Source organism: Arvicola amphibius, chromosome 2 (genome assembly GCF_903992535.2).
Source record: "Arvicola amphibius chromosome 2, mArvAmp1.2, whole genome shotgun sequence".
In the NCBI taxonomy this organism is placed as follows: Eukaryota; Metazoa; Chordata; class Mammalia; order Rodentia; family Cricetidae; genus Arvicola; species Arvicola amphibius.
In genome coordinates, this window is record NC_052048.2 from 43,136,735 (window position 1) to 43,159,541 (window position 22,807).

General features: G+C 35.0%; 1 protein-coding gene across 1 annotated transcript in view; it reads right to left on the reverse strand.

Annotated features, from left to right (window-relative positions):
- Positions 1-312: 312 nt before the first annotated feature.
- Positions 313-22,807, reverse strand: part of Cntn6 (contactin 6) — a 211,805-nt gene continuing 189,310 nt past the window's right edge. Inside the window, exons 15-21 of the mRNA XM_038319610.1 lie at positions 21,538-21,608; positions 15,958-16,192; positions 15,722-15,837; positions 13,647-13,833; positions 2,271-2,383; positions 1,271-1,439; positions 313-410 (exon numbers count right to left, since the gene is read on the reverse strand). Of these exons, the coding sequence (XP_038175538.1) occupies positions 313-410; positions 1,271-1,439; positions 2,271-2,383; positions 13,647-13,833; positions 15,722-15,837; positions 15,958-16,192; positions 21,538-21,608 (989 nt within the window). The remainder of the gene's footprint in view (positions 411-1,270; positions 1,440-2,270; positions 2,384-13,646; positions 13,834-15,721; positions 15,838-15,957; positions 16,193-21,537; positions 21,609-22,807) is intronic.

The following is a 22,807-nucleotide window of genomic DNA, read 5'->3' on the forward strand; positions in this document are numbered from 1 at the left end:
ATCGTTAATTGAGGTGGTTCTTTATACACGCCATATAAGTCACCTGAAAGACACAGCAGTTTTATAATCTAGATTAATTTAGCACGCTCAAATGTGAAATGATGTGTGAACATTAAAATTCAAAGTGTTTCAAAGTGTTTAAAACTGTTTTATTAATGTACCACAGATATTTACAAGATCTTAGTAATATACATTTTTTTTTTCTTTCCAAACAAGTCTGTATTAAGAATATGTCTTGTGATGGAGACTGGGGAATGTATTTACAGAATGATTTGATTTCAGAAAATTCCCAAAGATCCATAAATCAATTCATCATGAAAGTGGTTGAATAGCAAAACAGTAAAAAATCCCAACAATTGACAGGAACTCGGTACAGGGCTTTAAAATCTGAACTCCTGTGGAACTCAAACCTGGAAAATAGAAACATCAAATAATCACGTCACATGAAATAAGACTTCTGACTGGATTAATAACATAAGACTACAACTATACAGTCAGGTTTGTATTCAAATAATATTTTATTACATTATATTTAATTTTAATAAATTACTCCTTCTGTCATAAGATTACATCCTAAATGGAAAACTGAAAAAGAAAAATAACTGAATTGGTGAAGCCTACTGAAAACATTAAATCTGGCCAACATTTGGTGAGTAGTGACTTCTCCTTAGAAGCTTTGTGTATATGAGAACTTAATGCCACTAAAGCAAAAACAGTATTATTTCTAAGACTGACCTACTTGGAAAATGTGATTAAGAAAGCTTCAGCTCAATCTAAATCTTACAATTGATTCGATATGTCTGCCACAAACATAGAAACACATAGGTATGCACGCTTCTATTTCACTGTTCCTACTTTGAAACCTTTGACTATTTGTTAAAAAAGAAGTCCTAAATTTTGTGCCTGTTTAAAACTTAGGAATTATTGCCTTTGTGTTTTTTTCTTTTATTCTTTTTCCTTTCTTCTTTTCTTCTTTCCTTGTGGTTTTCATTATTTTTTTTTCATTTTTCAAATAAAGTAATAGAACATTGAAAAAATTAATGTCCCATGGGACCTTGGGGGAGGGTTGAAGGGGAGGGGAGAGGTAGGGATGGGAGCAGAGAAAAATGTAGTGCTCAATAAATATCAAAAATGCATGTTCAAAAATAGAAACAAACTCCCTTTTGGTTGTCACTCAGCATTTACACACTAATTAGAAAGTCCCTGGTAACGTTGATGTTGCAGCTGCCTAGATTAAAAAATCTATGCCAGAAAGAGCAACTCAACTTACTCGACATTTTTGGAATTCTTATTTCCTCACTGCTGCTTCCATCTCCACCATCGCTGACAGTTCTTATTTCAATCAAATAGTCTTCTTCAAATGGAACCAGAAGCTCAGCAGATGTATTATTTGTTTCCAAAATATGAGTTTTGCTCTGTCTGTTTTGCCGATAGAGAATCTGTATAAGAGGAAGAATCAAGTTCACATGGAGCTGAAGTTTATTAAAGGTTCAGATGCTGTTATGGAGAGGTATTAGAAACATGTTTATAATAATCTCATTTATAATGAAATTTGTATTACCATCATCATACTCCTCATGTTCAAACACCCAGGCTTATCATTACATTTATTTTTAAGAAACGATATTTATTTGAGATTCTTGTTCCTGCAATAAGAGTAGATTTACCTTAACTATAGAGTTTGAATATTTTAGCACCGGGGCTTACTATGAAAAGTCATTGTTCAGTTTGGACTCAGTAAAAATGTCTAAATATATATATAAAATTATCATCTCTGGGCACACACACACACATCTGCCCATAGGTAATTTCCATTACCACTACAGGAGATTACCCTGGGCACTCAGAGATGTTCTTGTTACTCAATGATGCTCTTGCAAGATTACTTTTGTGCTGCTAAAAGCCCATGTAAGATGTTATCCTATCTTCTAATGCTCTAGTAAATTAATTCTTTGACATCAGTCAGGTATCACATCTATAAAAATAACGAATTATTAATTTTGATAGCAGTGGAGCTATCATGGAGATTAAATAATTTCATGCTGTAGGATTTGGGTTTCCCATTTTCCATATCACATAACTCCATATCCATTACAGGACCTAGAACACAGAACCGTTACAGTGATGATCTGAAGGCTCCAGTTTTATTTTCAAGCAAATTTTAAAAATAGCCTGAGAAATCCCTGTGCACAATCTTTGTTTCTATTTCATTATAACATTTCTCTTTAATAACAAAATTGATAAGATTACATAAATATCTAAATACTTACCTTATAGCCCAGAACTTCAGACTCATTTTCCATGGTCTTTACATGCTCCCAGTTCAAACATAATTTAGAATTTGACAGCTTCCAGGCAATGTTTGCTGGTGGTTGGCTTGGAGCTTTGAGATACAAAGATTCAAATGAATGCTATTTAGTTCATAGTATAATGTAACAACATGAAAAGAAAAATAAGTCTCCAACATTAGCATAAAAGGAGTAAAGATGTTTTATTGTCATTTGAAATATAACAATTATAATCACAGTAAGAGTTTATTCAAATTCTGGTCATATGATAATATCGTTTTGACAGACTTGTGAATGAATAATGGTTTGCTGAGTGCCCAATATTAATTTATTAATCATTGTATTTAGGTTGCTTACTTTATAATACAGAAAAATATGGAAAGCTCAGATATTTACTGTTTGAGTTGGCTATTAATCAAAGAACAAAATAGCTAATATCAAGTTGGAAGCGTTCTATATATAAACAGAGAACATATATACTGGTGTTCATTTCTAATACTTTTATAACTTTCATGCTGCATTATTATTTGACTGTAATCAACAAAACCAGTTTAAGGTATTTTAAGAAAAATGGTACTAATAAAACATGAAATATATAGGGTAATTTCTTTGAACCCTACCTAATCTGGCAGTGCCTTAAGGGAAACAGTGTCATCAAGTGAACACATTTCCTCTGCCCTTCTTAACACATAGCTTTGTTTTCTGGCAATCTTGTCATAGACTACTCAATATGGGTGACAGAAATCATAACTTTACATAATACTTAAAGTTTGAAACTTCTTCTACGTGGAGATAGCCAGGAGAGAAATCCTAAAGGAAATCTGGTGATCTGTCAATTACGTGATGAAAGACCTTAATTTAAACACATGTCTATGTTAGTTCAATCAAGGCTTGATGTAGGAGTGTTTGTATCTGCTGTTTCATTGGTTAATTAATAAAGAAACTGCTTGGCCTGATAGGTTAGAACATAGGTGGGTGGACTAGACAGAACAGGATGCTGGGAGTGAGGCAGATGCCTTGGGCAATTACCCTTCCTCTCCTCTCTGGGACAGTCGCCATGAAGCCAGCTACCAGGTCAGATATGCTGAATCTTTCCCAGTAAGACACCACTTTGTGGTGCTACACATATTATTAGAAATGGGTTAATCAAGATGTGAGAATTAGACAATAAGAGGCTGGAACTAACGGGCCAGGCAGTGTTTAAATGAATACAGTTTCCATGTAATTATTTTGGGTAAAGCTACCAAGGTGGCGGGATGCAGCCCGCAGCTCCTCTCTACAAAGGCTGGCTGTGCATTGATTAAACAAAGTATGTTTTATATTATAAATAATGTCTTTGGTCCCAAAAATAGGGAAAATCTTCACAGGTATTTGATCTCTCCAAATAATGGCTACTATAAAGCCGCACTAGGGATCGCAGTCCTTTGAGATGAATGCTGTCTTGGAGAGGAGAAGTAGCACACACTGAAAGGAGGATGCAGAATTCCTGTTCTGAAACAATAGATGAAGTTGGACTTTAAGGATTTACATATGGGAATGATAATGCGACTTGTAGAGTAGAAATCCAATTTTCCCAAAGTACACAGTGAACAAAGAGATGAGTAGAAACGGAATCCTGGTCTCTTGATTCCCATCCAGTGCATTCTCCATGACAAATTGTTGCTTCGCAAAGACTCCTCATAACTATTTTTTTCAATTGAAAAAAATCAAGAAGAGATGTAAAATAGTTCAGCTAAAATGCTGAGGCAGAGATTAAACAGGCCAGAAAGATGTTTCTGTTCTCAGTGTGAGGTGCTGAATAAGTCTAGCATTTAAGTTATTAGAGCTATGATAGAAACAGATGTGACTTCTTGAGCATTTTGGATCAACATTTACTGTCTTATGTGTCACTTGAATATGCTCAACATGCTGAACTAGGGGCACTGCTATTGGCCTCCCCAAGCCCACTCCTGATCACTTAACCTTGCTGCCAAATTTGGTGTGCGACAACTAGAGAAGTGTTTACCTAGTAATTTTATGGGACCCAATTATTATTTATTATAGTTTCACTTCACTGAAGGATAACTTTTTTTTTTTTTTTTTTTTTTTTTTTTTTGGTTTTTCGAGACAGGGTTTCTCTGTGGCTTTGGAGCCTGTCCTGGAACTAGCTCTTGTAGACCAGGCTGGTCTTGAACTCACAGAGATCCGCCTGCCTCTGCCTCCCGAGTGCTGGGATTAAAGGCGTGCGCCACCACCGCCCGGCAACTTTTTGTGTTTTTTAGTAAATTTTTGAGGGCACGTGCCATTTTCTACTCTTTATTATCAAAACTAGCATAGTGCATGGATCAAACATTCATAAGCTGACAATTCAGATGTACTTAACAAAGAAAAAAAGAAAAAAAAATTCCACACCATGCAGTCTAAAACTAAAACTGTGCCATGTCTTATATTTTCTTTGTCATAGTGAACATGCAGTGGATATTGGCATGATTCACAGGTGACTAAATGGGTACACTATATTCATCATTCTACCCTGTGATTAAGGGAAATTTTTCCTTTTCACACCTATACCCTTACACACATATTTATATGAACCAGTTTGACTGGCCATACCCAATATTGTTTCTTAACAAAACAATCCAATTTTCAATTAAAGCCATAAAATATCTGTGTTTATTACTCACTTAACATATGCCAAGGGATATTTTTATTTGTGATTGGCCTGGTGGCAATCACACTGTTACAGTTATCTTCTCTTAATTTATTCCAAGTTGAACTTTATAATATTTTCTTCAGCTATAAAAGCGCTAATATAAATACGCCCAATATAGATCAGAGATTTAATATCTAGTATACTCTTTGGACATGTTTCTTCACAATAATCCATCAGCACTAACAACATCTTGTAATCAGCACACAGCGCATGCATATTCAGCCCTTCTAAGTCACTGGTAGTTTTATTTCCTGCAAATATCATTCATTTGTTGCTGTGCCTTTTGTCTGTTCAGCATGTTTAGAGTAAAAGGAGTCCTTTCAATAACAAGTTCACTGTTGATGCAACATACAAGAAAACAGGAGCTGAGATTTAATGTCTTGAAAGGAATACAGTTTTGATTTTGGCAATCACCTTGTCATTTATATGAATTCATTTGTTTCTTCTAAGCGGAGAGCAAACTTCCCATGGGCACACCACGGGAAGCATTCCTTGGAATGTATTACCAATTACACAGATTACTTACAAGTAATGTTTGGCTACTCTTACTGTCTGGATGATAGAAAGACTTTGATTTTGAGGTCAAAGAGCTGAAGTTGTTCCCAAAAGCCCTAGTTTTATTATCTCTTAAATGAAAATCGTAATTCCTAGTTTATAAAGTTTTTGGTTTATATGAAGTACAATAGGAAGCCTCCTTCACTTTGCCAGTGGTGTATATTAAAGTCTCAATGACCATTACTAGTGTCTTCTAAGCATATTGGTTCTCCACTGTCATGTTATGAAATAATCAATTTTCGGTCATGCCAGAAGTGGTTTGCCACTAATAACATGAGTCCAACATTTGCAAATGATTCATTGCTTAAATATAATTATCATAATTTGAAGATCATTCTTTTGTGACCCTGCTCTTGAGTTCACTATATACTTATGAAAGGAAAATGTACTGAAAGGGTACAATGGGAAGTTATGGTTTATGAACACTTTTGTCTTTATTTTATCTTAATTTAGAACCATGGCTGTCAGTGTCATGTATTTGACCTCACGGAAAACAACAACAAAAATAGAACAACCAAAAACTTCTAAAAGAGTTTTACAGGCTATCACCTTAATATTTTCACTGCTATTAGTTCAGGTTTAATGGGGAGGATTAAAGGACAGTGCAAATTTCTTTAATGAAATTAAAATTTCTGATACCTTAAGAGAACCAACATACTCGTGGCATGTATCTTACAAATTATGTTAGGTTGTTTGGATCATACTCATGAGTGGTAGATTCAACAAGCCAACACCTTTTCTACTTTGTTTTAATTTTCACAGGCAATTTCTAAAGGCCTAAATCATGTTCTATTAACGAAGTGACAGAACGGCAGTAAACTAGCCCTTCATAGCTCTAATGGTTTCCCTGTAATCAATTTTTCTGTAGATGGCATTTATATTCAGCTGTAGTTCACACTGTGAACCCAATTCAAAAACAACTTCTTATGTTACACTTCTAAGTAACAGCATGGGGTTGACATTTGGGCAAGAGAGAAAGAACATAAGTGCAAGATGGAATAAAAGCTTAATGCTTCCTTTATGTCTAAATATGGATTGATTGCATATTTACAGCAGAAAAGAGTCTAGTACAGAGTGCTAGTCAGTCAATGTCCAGGTCCAAGCTGAGTCAAGATTTGTAAACACTTTCTGGTGCAGTGTCTGAAAATAAGTTTCTATATTGTTGTTTTGTTTATACTTTTCTTTTTCTTGTGCAATTGATTTGAATTTTTTTCTTCTTTTTATTTTTTTGTAAATCTAACTGCTATCGAAGTGATGCCTGTGCTGATTTCAGTGCACTTGCTATAACTCTTTGTTGTCTTAGAAACGCATTTTTTTACTAAGGTGTGGTATTTAAAAGTACATCATATGTATTATTTGGAAACAACCACCATACAATCATTATTGACACTATTGCTATATTAAATGTCAAAGATAAACTACTAATGAGGCTTTATATGTAATTGTATACATACAGACATATACAAAGAGATATGGAGATTTTTTGACCTCTCAATATTGTGTATACTTACTGAAATATACATCCCACTCCATACTCTTCCTTATGTGTATCTTAGCCTCTTGTTTTCTTCATGGTACTCTTTACAACATGTAGCAGTTTTCTTACTCTCACTCTATGTTGTTTATCCAGTAAAAGAGACATTTAGCAGGCAGGCATACATCATAACTGAGGACTGTATGTGGCTCACAGCAGCACTATTCATTGAATAGATGACAGAATCTTTGGATTTAAAAATAAAATAATAAAGTTGTCTTCTCTCTACAGCTTGGCACTTCATGATAGTCAATCATGAGAGTTAGAGATTTTGGTAAGTGTGAGTTCTCATTTTTCTGACTTTACAATGAAAGAGAAAGTAACAAATTGAAAATCTAGATGGTGACAGTTTCAATGTGTGATGGATAAGGAATTTTTTTTTTTTACTTGCTACCAGTATTCAGAGATAGTCTTGATATCACATCAAGGACATGGAAAATGAAAGTTAAATCCAATAATGCCACTTAGAATCAGGACTTCTTTCAATGTTTCATTAAACTCATTTCACCTCTAATACTTTGGGTGTCCTTCTGTGGCCCCTGATGAAAATTTCACTAAAAAAAATTCATGAAAAAGAGCAAAAAGTAGCAGTAGTTTCATTTCTTTTAAAAGGGGTAAAAAAACTAATTTTTTTTTCTTTTTTCTTTTTTTGGTTTTTCGAGACAGGTTTCTCTGCAGCTTTTTTAGAGCCTGTCCTGGAACTAGCTCTTGTAGACCAGGCTGGCCTCAAACTCACAGAGATCCACCTGCCTCTGCCTCCCGAGTGCTGGGATTAAAGGCGTGTGCCATCACCGCCCGGCTACTAAAGTAAAATTTATGGCTAAGTTGTGTAATACATTTTTGTCATGCAACGAGCCCTCACTATATTTTACCCATTGGGTCTCCTTTAAATATGTTATATCTTTAGTTCTCACAACTACCTCCAAATTAAGCATGATCCCCAGCTCTGCTTCTCAGATATAAACATATATTCATAATTATCATGTAAAAAGACCTTGGCTCAGAAGATAACTCAGTTGGTAAAGTGGTTCTTTAGAAGACAGTTCAATTATCAGGATTTAAAAATGCCAGTATGTGGTGCATATTTGAAATCTATACTCTGGAAGATGGAAACAGGAGGATGCATGATCTTTTTGGCCAGCAACTCTAGCTTGTGCTTATTGTAAATCATAGACCAATGAGACACTGTCTTACTTAAAGTTTCTATTGCTGCCGGGCGATGGTGGCTCACGCCTTTAATCCCAGCACTCGGGAGGCAGAGGCAGGCGGATTTCTGTGAGTTCGAGACCAGCCTGGTCTACAAGAGCTAGTTCCAGGACAGGCTCCAAAGCCACAGAGAAACCCTGTCTGGAAAAACCAAAAAAAAAAAAAAAATGTTTCTATTGCTACAACAAAGCACTATGAGCAAAAAGTTAGAGAGGAAAAGTTTTATTGGCTTACACTTCTACATAGCTGTTCATCACCAAACAAAGTTGGATAAAAACTCGTACAGGACAGGATCCTAAAGATAGGAGCTAATGTAAAGGGCATGGAGGAGAGCTGAGCATGTGGAATGTTCTTCTGTATATGTGTTACTTTTATTGGTTGACAAAAAAAGCTGTTTAAGCCAATGGCTTCGCATATTAAAGCCATGTGGGAAACTGAACAGAGATAAATAGAGAGAATAGGTACATTCAAGGAGGTGCCATGTAACCACCAAAGGAGAAATATGCAAGAATATTACCAGTAAGCCACAGCCTCATGGCATTATATAGATTAATAGAAATTGGTTAATTTAAGATGTAAGAGATAGCTAGGAATTTCACCTGATCCATTAAACAAACAGTGTTGCAATTAATATAAGTCTTTGTGTGTTTCTTTGGGAATGAACAGCTGTGGGACTGGCCAGAACATAAACTTCCATCTATAAATGACTAAATTTCTGTATACAAATCCCAAATTTAGTTTATAAATGTTTGTTTTTATTTAAAGGGTGTGGTTATAAATGGTTAATGGTCACAGTGAAGGTCTTTCTAAAAACGAAGAGGGATATGATATAGAAATGAATACATTGGTTTAAACTTTTATTTTTTGATACAAATTTAAGGTCATTTTTGTTATATGTACATTTCTATACTAGTTTAAGGTAATATATTTATTTAGCTTATTTAAAAATGTAATTTATTTTATAATATAGATTAAGAGTTAGTCATCTGTTATAATCAAACATATAGTAATGTAAGTTAGATTTTCTAGATAAACAGACATATATTACAGATGGTATTCTTCAAACTATTCAAACACCTACAGACTATGGCACTGAAAATATTTTAAATGCTTAGAGTCTTCTTAACAGTTATACATTCCTGCTTCTGGAGTGGCAATTCAGAGTAGCTAAGGGGCATCACAAAACCTCATTATGGGATTTGCCTTCAATGTGACAAGGCTAGACATTTGGGCAAGAAACTGCTCTTGCCTGGATGGCCTGATGGTATTCTATATGAATTGAACATGCAGGACCCACAGAAAACTGACTGCTAAACTTTCCTAAAGATGGGACAGTCCTTCAGTATTCCTGCTTCTTAGAAGAAGGTTCCAAGCATTCTGCAGGACACAGAAGAAAGCAACTGAAGAACTTTGCCAGTACAAAGCAGAATATATTCAAATTTCCTGCTTCATTGAAAAGTCTGTTAGATATTATAGGCCAAGAGACTGACAATGAATGATGCCCCAAAGTTACAAAATAATTTTGTGTGACTGTCCAGGCAGCAGTATGTCTCTGTTATTTCTAGAACTTTGGAAGTTGCTTAAAATGTATTTTCTGTTTACTTAGGTAATTTAATAATAATCTTTTTGGGGTCTTTGATGGAATTGAAGACTAGATAGTTATAATTATAGTTTTACTTAGTTATGATAAGATAAATTAGATATAATCCTTTAGACTTATGATAGATGATAGAGTATTTTCCTGAATTTGCCACATGTAAATGAACTAAATATTGTAACTATAATTCTTGCTTGTTAAATGTTTTGTATATGTAATTTTACTATGTTAAAGTTAAAATCTTCCATTTTAAATAGACAGTAAAGAAGAGATGATGTGGAGTATCCTGTAAATGTACTGCTTTTATTGATTGAAGAATAAAGCTGTTTTGGACAATGGCTTAGCAGAGTAAAGCCAGGAAAAGAGAAGCAAACAGCAATATATAGAGAGAGTAGGTAGAGTCAAGGAGATGTCATGTAGCCACCAAAAGAGAAATATGCCAGAATATTACCAGTAAGTCACAGCATCATGGTTTTACATGCATTAATAGAACTGGGTTAATTTAAGATTTAAAACTAGCTAAGAATATGCCTGAGCTATTGGCCAAACAGTATTGCAATTAAAATAGTTTTGTATGATTATTCAGGTCTGGGTTGCCAGGAAACAAAAGTGTAGTCTCCATCTACAGCTTACTGGTTGGTATCCCCCAGCTTGCTCTGTGTGCTTTCTTATAGAACCCAGGATCACCAGTCTTGGGATAGTACCACACACCATTTGCTGGGCCCTTCCCCTATTGATTACTAATTAAGAAAATACCTTATAGCTGGATCTCATGGAGGCATTTCCTCAACTGAGACTCTTTCTTCTGATGGAACTAGCTTGTGTCCAGTTGATATACAAAACCAGCCAGTTCACACACCTTATCTCAAAGTAGTTGGATGTGTTCCTGAGTTTGTCCTTTAACTTCCACAGAAACATGCACATAGGTGCATAATCCTCACATATATTGCAACCACACCAGAAACTTTCACACAATGCTTGCATGAGACAAAATGATAGTGTGTGGATAAGTTAGAATTCATGTCCCCATTTCTCTCACCCTGGAGTTATATCTTTTTGAAGACTGTTTTATAATAATCCAAAGTTATATGATCTCTCTTCAGAAACAAATATATTGAAGAAGGGAATTGGTAGAGTCATAAAGAGGACATTTCCCTCTTATTAGGAATATCAGGGACACTAAAAACGGAGGGTTTACTTAATAACATTAAAAATAGTTGTAGATTTACCATTTATGTGTGGGTACCACCAGATCACTTGCCCTTTGCAACTTTGTCTGCTGTGGTTTTCTGTAGTGGACTTCAACTGCATTAAAGAGAATGTTCTGTGGTAAGGGAGGGGAGCTACACTTAACTGTGTATATAAAGATTAATATTTAGAATGTAGTCAGAAATTATGATAATTTATTAAATAGTAGGTGTAAGTTTGCTTCCAAGATCCATTACCTCACTAGCCTCAGGAGTCGATTAGGTTTACAACACTAACCCAACTCTTACAACTAAGACCACAGATCATTACAGAAGAGAGGAGAGAATGAATAAGAGACAGAAGAACAAGAAGTTTGTTGTGAGAGAAACTTTTTCTTCTAGGAATGTGAGAGAGGCTACACCCATAATGTCTAATCAATACGGCCACATAAAGAAGACCTGAACAATAATAACAAAGAAAGGATATGCTAATGAAAGTGAGAAATTAAAGCTTCACACCTAAACTAAGAGGACAGGAAACTGGAGGATGCTTAGAGTAAGAATAATGCTCTTCCCCAGGGAGGAGTATCACTTGATATTGCTTATCAAATACCAAACGGTTAGCCCTAAATCATATACCTATAAGTAACATTGTACTGGTTAATTTTCTACTGTTGGGGCAGAACCCAGTGTTCAAAGCAATTTATGCTATAAGGTATAAACTGGGTTATAGCTTCAGAAGTTTATAATCCATGAAGACAGAGCAAATGCATGGTGGTACGAACGCCTTAGAGTTCTCATTTTGATTCACAAACAAGAGACAGAGAAAGTACACGGGGAACAGCATGAGTCTTTTGGAATCTCAAAGCCTACAATCAAGAGCATACTTATTCGTCTTTTTCAAATAATTCCAATGGTGGGACAAATATTCAAACATATGAGCCTATGAGGGCCTTTCTTGTTTAAAACAACATAGTCATGATACAAATATAGAACAAAAATAATATATAGATTCAGTCAACTCATTGTAAAACAAGAGGAGGAACAGGAATACATGCTTATGTAGTGTTTTTCTAAAAATTTTTCTATCCATTCTATCTCAAGTTAGCTAAATGAAGTAAAACAGAGCAGGGACATTTCAGTTACTTATACTACAACAGACACTTAGAAACTGCACTTACATGCCAAGGGACACATGGTAACTAAAGGCAACATAAAAGTTCAAAATCTTTGTCTTCCTGTTTTGTCCTTTGAGTCACTCATCTGTGTATCTATGCTCAGAGCCAATAATAATCACTCAAGATTGAAAGCAAAAAAGAGAAGCCATAGCTTAAACATGTTCTTAATATGACCATATGCCTACTAAGTTCTAAGAAGACACTGGTCATTGCCATTCCCCTGCACACTGCTCTTCGAGAAGACTTGAGTTTGGCTCCCATCATCTACCTGTAATGCTTATAATCACTTATAACTATAACTCTAGGTGTAACTGTTATCCTCTTCTAAAATCAGCAGGTGTACACACACACACACACACACACACACACACACACGTGCAATCTCATGAACACAAAAAAATAAAATTAACCCATTTAAGACAAAAAAGAAATGCAACTCCTGTAAATAGATTTAATCAGAGTATCTATAGAAGAAAGAACATATAGTGATCAGAAAGTTAACCGTCGGGCACCACTATAAACTTCAGACTTTGAAGAGGAAAAAGTTAGGGCAAGGAACAAAGAGTTTGTATATATAAGATTTGGACTGAGTCCTGGTTCAGTACCTAGAGTGAAATATCTCTCACCTTCTCATATTAATGCAATATGTATGTTTGGGTCTTTTAACTACTATCCACATATATTTCTAGTAACGCTTGATATTATTTGAGCTACTAATATTGCCACATACATTCCTCTCTCAAGGAAAAGAAGAGAGCAGTGGGGCAAGGTATCACTATATGTAGAAAATTATATGTGATGACTGAGGTTGCATACTGGAGCAGGAGCAATTATTTTATGGCAAACAACTTGTTAGCATTAAAAATAAAGACTTCTTTAAAATACCTTGAAGAACCATAGCTAAGGTGATAAGTAGATCATCACTTGGCAATGACTGTTTTTAATTATAAAAACTCAGAATTTACTAAAATTGGAATTAGGCCTTTATTCTTAACTATCTCTTTGACCTTGACTAAATTATATGAGAATACAAATAGTTTTGCTTTTTTGTCCTTATGCAGACAAGATGATTAAACCTCTGAAGAATAAGTGACCAACTTGTCTTCTATGAGAGGTCAGTGTTTCAGCATATTTTGTAGAAGGTAATGAAGATCCTACTCTAAGACATAATCAAACTTCTTTCTTTTTAGAATTCCAAAAATAGCCAGGTAACTTATTTTAGTTATTGTCACATAGTGTAAAACATATCTGTAGTTAAGGCACAAACAAAGCCACCAAACAGACTCAGCAGTAAAACCATCTGGTAGGAAGTATGAAATACAAAGCACATAAAATGTAGCCATTTACAAATTAGTGACAAGGCCTTGATTAGGATATATATATATATATATATATATATATATACTTACGAGACTTTTTGGTTGTGACATTGACTGGGGGACTTGAGGGTCCTGTCCCGGCAGTGTTGTAGGCTCTCACGGAGGCAAAGTAAATTGTGTTAGCTCTTAGACCAGTAATGTTCTTGGTTGTGACATTTCCATTGACTCTACTTTTACCAATCATAGATTCTTTGGAGTTGTCTGTCCAATATAAGACCTAAATGGCAAATACAAATGGCGTGAACAAGTTAATGTTTTCTGAAAATATAATAATCCCTGGAATATTGTAAGATGACACAAGTATAAATGATAAAACATGTGTTTAATTAAAATGAACCAAAACACAGAAAAGTAAATATTTAATATTTATGGAGAGTAAAACAGAAATATTCACTGTGAAAGAAGAAAACCTGAATATTTTTAGGCCACTAAAATAGTTAAGGAAATATCAGAAGGTTATCAGCTTTAACAAAAGGCATAATAATTCAGACTAAAACAAATTCCATGCCATCAATCAACTTCTCAGTTCTGATTTTTTTTTTTTAGTATTACCATTTCTTTCAGAGTTCTTAGTGTCTCAGAACAATTAAAACTAAATTCACTATAGTCACTTGCTATGTAACAACATTGTTTCAGACACACTGAAACAAGACAACAGAATATAAGGTTCTGTAAGAGCACTTAAGTTCCCAAGTTGGAATTTCTATGTGTAAAGAAAGCATAGGATAAATTCCAAATAGGGAGAAATGGAAATAGCTGATTTTTTGAAGAAAACAAATGTTGGTCAGTAAGGAGTATAGGATTTAGATAAATAGCAGTGCTTGGGTGGGGGGGCATGATGAAGTTTGACATTCTAGATAATTTCAAAAACACTTGCCTTTGGAGGATAAGATTTTGTTTCTCTCAGAGAGATTATGGGAAAGGGAGAGAAAAAGTGAAAAGAAAAAATAAAGTTCTTTTTTAAAAAAAGGTACTGTTCTATGAAGGACAAAATACCAGTGCCCTGACACATTGGAATTAAAAAATGAAGAACAGTAAGTGATTAATGATGTTCTTACAAATGTATTTTACTTCATTTTGTACACTTTAATTGGAAGAAGTCTGAATTGTTTTTTCTTTTGATTCCTTGACCTTGATAATTAGATATCTTAAAGTCAGTAAAATTCTATGGTTTAAGATCTACAACAGTTCATCTTTTCCACTTTTTAAGAATGTAGTGACTATAGTTTGAATAATTAGATAATGCAGTTTCATGATAATCCAAAGAAAAGTTATTGTGTTAAAAAGAATTCACATGAGCTCTGTCCTCTCAACTGATTTTCAGCCATTACTTTTGATGTGATACTTGCAATGTTGTAGGTCACTCATCTTAATTAGTTTCAACTATATACTGATTAAAACAGATATTTTATAATGGTAAATTTGTTAGCTTAAGACCACCTGGAAATATTCCCATCTTCTTATCTCTGTCTTGAATTAAAACATTGAAGCTTGAATCTTCAATGCTACACCAAAGCACCCTGTATTGAATGAGCCACAGGCCAATGAAATTATGGGGAGGTAGAGGAATCTTAAAGAGGTGGTGCATTCTAAAGAGAGACCGATTATTAATGTCACATCCTTGAAAGAGATAGTGTGACACTGTACCTGTACATATCATTTTCTGGCTGCCATGGCAAGCATTTTCCCCTTCCTGGTATTTTCACAGGTAGTATGTCCTCACTGTGACCCCCTAAATCAATAAGCCAATTATATTCTGAAGCTCTGTATCTGTGAGCCAAAGTAAATTATTAATGCTTTTATTTATAAAAAAATATTTTTGTATATGTATGCAACTGTGTAAAAGTATGTGCATTTGCTTTTGTGAGCATGTGCATCTTTGCAGGTAGAGTCAAAAAAGAGCATCTCCCTCCAGCATCCCCTCACCCCTATTTCCCACATTCTTCTTTTAAAGTATTCTTGTAGCTGTTTGGACACATTGGTATAAAGCAGAGTAACAACAGATGTACTGTTATATGACAGGAAAAGGGGCATCTTAATAAATGTCTGTGAAAAGCGTCATGAGGGTCTGCATAAATATGTAGAGTGACATCAACGTGGATTACCTCATAGCCCAGCACTCTTCCAGTATTTCTATTCCACGCAATGGCATTCCAGGAAACCTCCATTTCAGAAGCAGAAAAACTCTGCACAGAAGTTCCTCTTGGGGCCAGCTGAGGTTCTACCATCAAAGGAAAAGACATCACTATATAATAGAGAATCTCAAGGAAAACAAAACCAACATAAAAGAGAATTGTTCATGGGAACAAACTAAAGCATCCCAGCATTAAAGGCAGCTTACCATCTTCCCCAGAGTAGACAATGGACACAGTACTCAGCGATCCTTCTCCTTCGTTGTTGTACACTCCTACTTTGACTTCAAAGGGAGACAGGGGCATGATGCTCTCATTTCTGTAAACGAACCTTGATGATTCAACAAGAGCTACCCTTTCTTTCATCCAGATTGTTGAGCCCACTGGCCGGAACATGACAATGTATCCAAATCCCTCTCCATTCTGAAGTTCTTCTGGAATGGACTTGGGCAGAATGCAATCAACCATTAAGTCATCCTAAAGAAATCTTTTGCACTATTATTATACTTGTTGATCACATGATGTATTCTTCTATAAAAGCAGTTTTAGATAATTATAATATTTAATGAAGAATTACAGGCACTTTTATTCAGAGTGTCATTTAGAAAAATGATTCTAATGCAAGGAAGTTATAGAGAGAGCTACAATTTTTAAAAAAATATAAATAAGATATGACATATTATATCTCATCCATACATATATTAATAAATTGTAATGATAAAATACACTAGAACACTGAAAGCTTTAATGATACCACACACAACATAATCTTACATGAATTTTTAAGCTCAGCACCAAATTAACTTATTAACTATTTATCTCATGCTAAATATACTTTATTTTCAATATTTTGAGAAATTCTAAGATGAGTGTAATATATTCACTTTTAATACCATATCCTGTAAGAAATAGACTATTTTATTCAAAAATATAAAGAAACATTCAGCCTATTAAAGCATATGCCTCACAAACAGCATCACTTTGTATTTGTCCTTACAAAATATACACATTATAAATTTTCAAAAAATCAAATTCCACAGAGCACCTTTAATATTTCTTCTCACTAAACAAAAGTTGGTATGTGTTCTTTCAGAATGTTGTATAGATGAAAAATATAATTATATGAACTCAGCAAGAAAAAATGAAATTCTGCTTCAATCTGAACAAACATCTCACCTGATTATAGCTACATTTTATTTATGAATCAATGGAATTTACTGCTTTTCTGCAAGAAAAATATTTCTGTTTAATTATTTTGCTATATTTTTTTTGTAATTTGTATCTGACCCAGTACAATCCTAGTGATTTTCATGGTCACATATCTACTTACTGAATCCATTTGGCTTGCTGCTTGCACCAGATCCTCCAGTTATACACTCCAGAACCAAAAGAATCTTATACCATAAACCCTAGATTCTGTGATAAGTTCTGCTGTAGACTCTTATGCTCTATAGCAACTAGTAAGCCCAAATGATTCCTCTGGGGTCTGGAGGGTAATGAAGTAAAACCAGTCTAGGCAATAAGTAGAAAATATGAGAAAGAAAGAACATTGAGGTATTAGAGACAGTTGTTATGTGTTTTAAGCTCTCTGGCAAGAGAGTTTGTTCAGCAGGTAAAGGTGCTTGTCACTCATTTAGATGACCTGGAATCTATTTCTGGATTTATATGGTGGGAGGAGAGAACAGATGCCTGACAGCTGTCTTCTGACCTTCAAATGGACACATGCATGCATATGAGCACACACAACCCACAAGAAGAGAATAAATGAATGTAATAAATATCTTTAAAATGCTCTACAGTAAGTAAAGAGAAAATAGAATTTTGCTACCATCCAGGTGCAAAACTTCAAACAAAGGAAATGTGTATGTAGAGTTTCATGTCCCACATTGGGTGCCAGATGAAGAAGGACACTTAAAAGAAATCTCACACTAGCTCAGAATTGAGAAATAGACATTTATTTAGGGGTAGACTCAAAAATCAGAATCCTCTACTGTAATGGAGATCAGAAACTGAATACTACCGCTGGAAAAGAGACAGACACATGCTCTACATCAGCATAAATAGTATGAGGCCACATCCCAGTGGGAGGGTAAATACTGGCTGTAGGACTTCCTCCAGCACACAAGAAACTGGGAGAGTTGGGCCTTGACTATAAGAAACCTGAGCATGGACAAGAACTCCCATGGTTTACAGTGATGGACAATGTTCCACTTAGTCCATTGACCACATAGTCAGATGCAGACACTTTTATTTATTTTTTTTCCTCATTTTTTTTATTAAAGATTTCCATCTCTTTCCCTCCTCCTTCCCCTTCCCTCCCCTCCCTTCCACCCAAACCCCCACTCCACCCCTCTCCAAGACAAAGAGCCATCAGGGTTCCCTTCACTATGTTAAGTCCAAGGTCCTCCCAGCTCCCCCTAAGTCCAGGAAGGTGAGCAACCAAAATGACAAGGCTCACAGTGAGCCCGTCCATGCTGTAGAGTTCACGTTCATTGCCGTTGTCCTTGGTTTCTCAGTCCTCCTCCACCGTCAGCACAGGGGACCAAACCGGACTCTCTGAATGTGGCTGACGGTGGAGGAGGACTGCAGACACTTTTCAAATCCTCTTGACTTTCTAGCTTTAAAATAAACTCCCCATTAATCGATATGACCATGGAACAGTCTAACAAACAGAGTAAAAAGATGAGAAAACCACAGCTAGTGAGATGGGGCAAGAGTAATATTTTTTTATTTTGTGTTTAGGAAGACCAGAATTAACTACTTAATTTGGAAAGATTGGGAAGAGGTTTGTAAGAATTCAGCAACTTGCATTGGATTTATTTTGAAGCTTCTTCATTCTCAGATATAAATTGCAATGTTTCGCTCTGTAAGCAGAGGACAACTCCTTGCCTATTCACACCTGAATTGCAGGCTGGTTTTGAAAATAAGAATTTAGGTAACACAGTACCATATACTGAATAAAGGTGTCATGCAGTTCAGAGAGTGAGCATGACACAGGACAAGTAAGAGGGAAAGGAGGTAGCAGTGGAAACAATGTAAATATGCATGAAATTCTCAAATTATAGAAAATAAAGATTCAAGGAACATAACTACACATCTTCATTTTTGTGTATATATATAAACACATATGTACATATATTTTATATATACATAAAATATGTATAAATGTACATATGTATATATATATATATACATATACATATACATATACATATACAAACCTTGGTATTATAATAATAGAGTGAAACTTTATAAAGGAGACAAAATTATCTACAATGTTTAATATTTTCATCATGTATAGGCTTGCCAACCTCAGTCATAGGCCTTTATTATTATGTTTTTCCTATATCCCTGTTTATGGCCATATTGGATATGAGACACAACTTCACACCTCAACTAGTAGAGACCACAAAATAAAGATGGATAATACTATTCAGTTTGTGTTTGTTGAATCTGATTTACTTCTAATATCATAGATATGGTGTCAAATTTTGTAATGCAGTGATTTTAAATTCATAAAGTTACAACATAGACCACCACCCACAAAATACACATATAGTGTACATAAAGACAATTATAGAAGAACCAAAGCATTTCTGATATTGGAGGAGAAGAAAACACATGGGAACAAATCCGTAAAACTCACATATACTGGAAGAAAGATTTTTATACAGCATCTGATGAATGTAGACATCTAAATTTTATATTTACCATCAAAACCAAAATCAAGTTTTTAGCTAAACTCAGTTGAAACATCAAATCGAATGGCCAAAAATAATGTTTAATTGACTGCTTAAAGCATCTGCTGAAAAACTCTGTTCTGTATGAGTTAAGACTACATGGAAGAGTATGAAGTAAGAATCCTATGTTCAAATGTTCAGTACCTGCTGTGGGAGTTCCTTCTGCTCCTTCAGCCAATACCCCTTAAGATACCAGCCCACTTGGGTGTGATCTATTTTGCTTTAAAAAGAGGCCTGTTTTTCTGGTAGGATTTGTTGAAGGAGGCAGGAGGCAGAGGCAGGACAGACTCCAAAGCTACAGAGAAACCCTGTCTCAAAATACACACACACAAACACACACACTACACACTCTCTCTCTCTCTCTCTCTCTCTCTCTCTCTCTCTCTCTCTCTCTCTCTCTCTCTCTCTCTTTCTCTCTCTCTCTCTCACACACACACACATACCCACACACAAATATATATATATATATATATATATATATATATATATATATATATATATACATATCACAGCTATATATATACACACATATATGTATGCTGACTTTTTAAAGCAAAAGAGACCATGCCCAAGTGGGTTGGTATCTTAAAGGCTATTGGTTAAAGGAGCAGAAGGAGCTCCTGCAGCAAGTGCCCACCTAATCCACATCTTAAATCTGTTCCCTTAAATGACATCTCTGTACCCTACCTTATAACCTTTTTGGAGGGGCTTGAGTCTCTCTGGATGGCCCACAAAACCCTGCAGTTCTGCACAAATGTGTCTCTCCTCTCCCTTAGGCCTGGAACATTCTATGTTCTTAGTTCACAGATCCTACCAAAGAGTATTAATGGATGGCACCCTATCACGTAAGCATTGTGCTCCAAAATAATCTCATGAAATAAGTGACATAGAAGCAAGGATCAATTCCAGGGCATCTACAGAAGGTCTCTCACTGTCATTTATAACCTAGAGGAGCCACATTTACTCCCTAGTCTCCCCCCCACATATAAGCAGGATGAATGATTAACATTGTCTCACAATTGTTTGCTCATTCTCTTTTTCTGTTGTCAAATTCCTCAACCTTGCCATTAGTAACATTTTGCATTAGGTAATTGTTGTAGATATCTATATAATGTATCATAATAGGCTTTCCAGCAGCAATCTGCTTTTTACTTGGCTTTCCCATACCTGCCAACACCCAATACCTTGGTTATTAACTACTGAACATTGTGTTGGTCAAATCTCCTACATACTATAGAATTCCTAGCTAAGAAAGTATGGAGTTACAAATGAGGAAATATATACTGGCTGAAACTGAAGCAGCCAGGCCCAACCTTTCCTCTGTAGGCTGCATGTGACTGGGTAAAGGCATAAATGAATGGATGAATGAATGAATGGTGCCCAACACAAAAAAAGCAAATTTACTTAAAAGGTTAGGAGGGATTTTTTTTAATACATTCTTGAATGACAACTTGAAAGTGGCAAGACCATGTTGCAATGTCAAAAGACTGAACACACCTGCTTTGAAGTTTATTATGCCTAATGATAATAAAATTTGTAATCTGTAAAAGAAAATGAATCTATATGTTACACTGAAATAAAATGACCAAAAAAGCTATTTGATGCTACTAACATTCTTCTAGATACAGGGAAAGAACAGGTGATGCTGTAAAGGGCACTGTTAGAACGATAATCAATTTTGGCCTGTGCTCTTCTAAGTCTGCAATATCCCCAATAAAAGAATTTTATAACTAATCAATAAAATGATACCCAACCTACCAGTTATAATCACAAGACTACTGACCACTGCTCAGTAGATACTGCTATTGTTTTCTTATATGTGGAACAATTTGTGCTGAGTTAGCCACATTCTCTTACTTTAGTAGAAATAAGAATTACATAATACCACCCTTAAATCATTTATTGTTAGGGTGATGTACATTTTTGCCCTGAATTTTTATACAGAGGATACTCTGTAACAATCAAATTAAGCTTTGTTGTTTTTCACTATTCTCCCTGGCTAGCTAAATGTTTCTCATTCAAAAATAACTTAGTCGGACAGAAAATTACCTCCCACGTAATGACGAGCTCCGACCGGCTTCCACCACCTCCATTGATATTTGCAGGTGCCACACTGGGGACTACAGACAATCAAGAAAAAAAAGTGGATGGTAAGGATGAAAGAAATAACTTCATCAAGAAGAGTTCTGTTTGGGAGGGTTTCACCTTTCAAAGCTCTCACCCTGGCAGACTGAGAGAGTGTTGAATTTTTAATGAACATAAATGATGTTTACACATATCCAAATTTCCAAGAGAGGGGACACAGTTTTGTTTGATACATGGGCACCTTGGCTCCCAAATTAATTAAAAATCAAGTAACATCGTGTGTTTGACATTATTATGCATCATCTACTAATTGGCAAAATGATGTTGCATTCAGATGGTAACGGTGACACCGCTGATTTAGTGCCTAATTATACAGTTGTGCTGTAAACAAGTTACTCAGGCAGTACATTAATTAATTATTTTTTGTCAATAAACAAGCTGGATGTTTTTCTTTTCTTAACCATCAGGATATTTTAACATTTAAAATTAAACTCTCGTGCTCAAATTACTCTGGAGAGAATAAGAGTAATTTTTAACTTTTCACTTGTAAAATCAGAGTTTTCTCTTGTACAGAAAGTCACTGAGGGGCTCTGACTTCAGCTTAATTTTCAGATCTAAGACAAAGGCACCTGATAATACTGATATAATACTATGAATATGTTTTTCAATTCTAAGTCTATGAGGACTGCAGTGGTAAACATGGCTGATAGTAAATTGCAAACATAAAAGAGCTAGCATATATCTCAAAGGGAGTGCAGAGTCAGAATACAGATTTTAACACATATATAGAGGAATTAAAAATATTCCTTCTGTTGACATAATACAAAGCAAACTAAATCTAATATTGGATTAAGCTGCTATGTATGCAGCATGTTGAACTGTGTAAAATTATTTACATGACACCATTTTTGTCCAAGGTTCAGAAGCTGGAAATAAGATCACTGGGTATAGTTGGGGATTTCAGTCAGAGATGAAAATGTGTGTGTGTGTGTGTGTGTGTGTGTGTGTGTGTGTGTATTTAGGGAGAACTCAATTACTTATGTCAGTTTTCTTTCAGACTATTGTGAATAAATTCTGACTAAAGAATTATAGGTTGTTTACTTCATTTTTTATGCAGATGTATTAGCTCCATCAGCAACATCAGCAATAATGGTATGATAATTTGATGCTCCTTTTTTTTCAAAGACAGGATCTTTTTTAAAAATATTTATTTATTATGTATACAACATTCTGT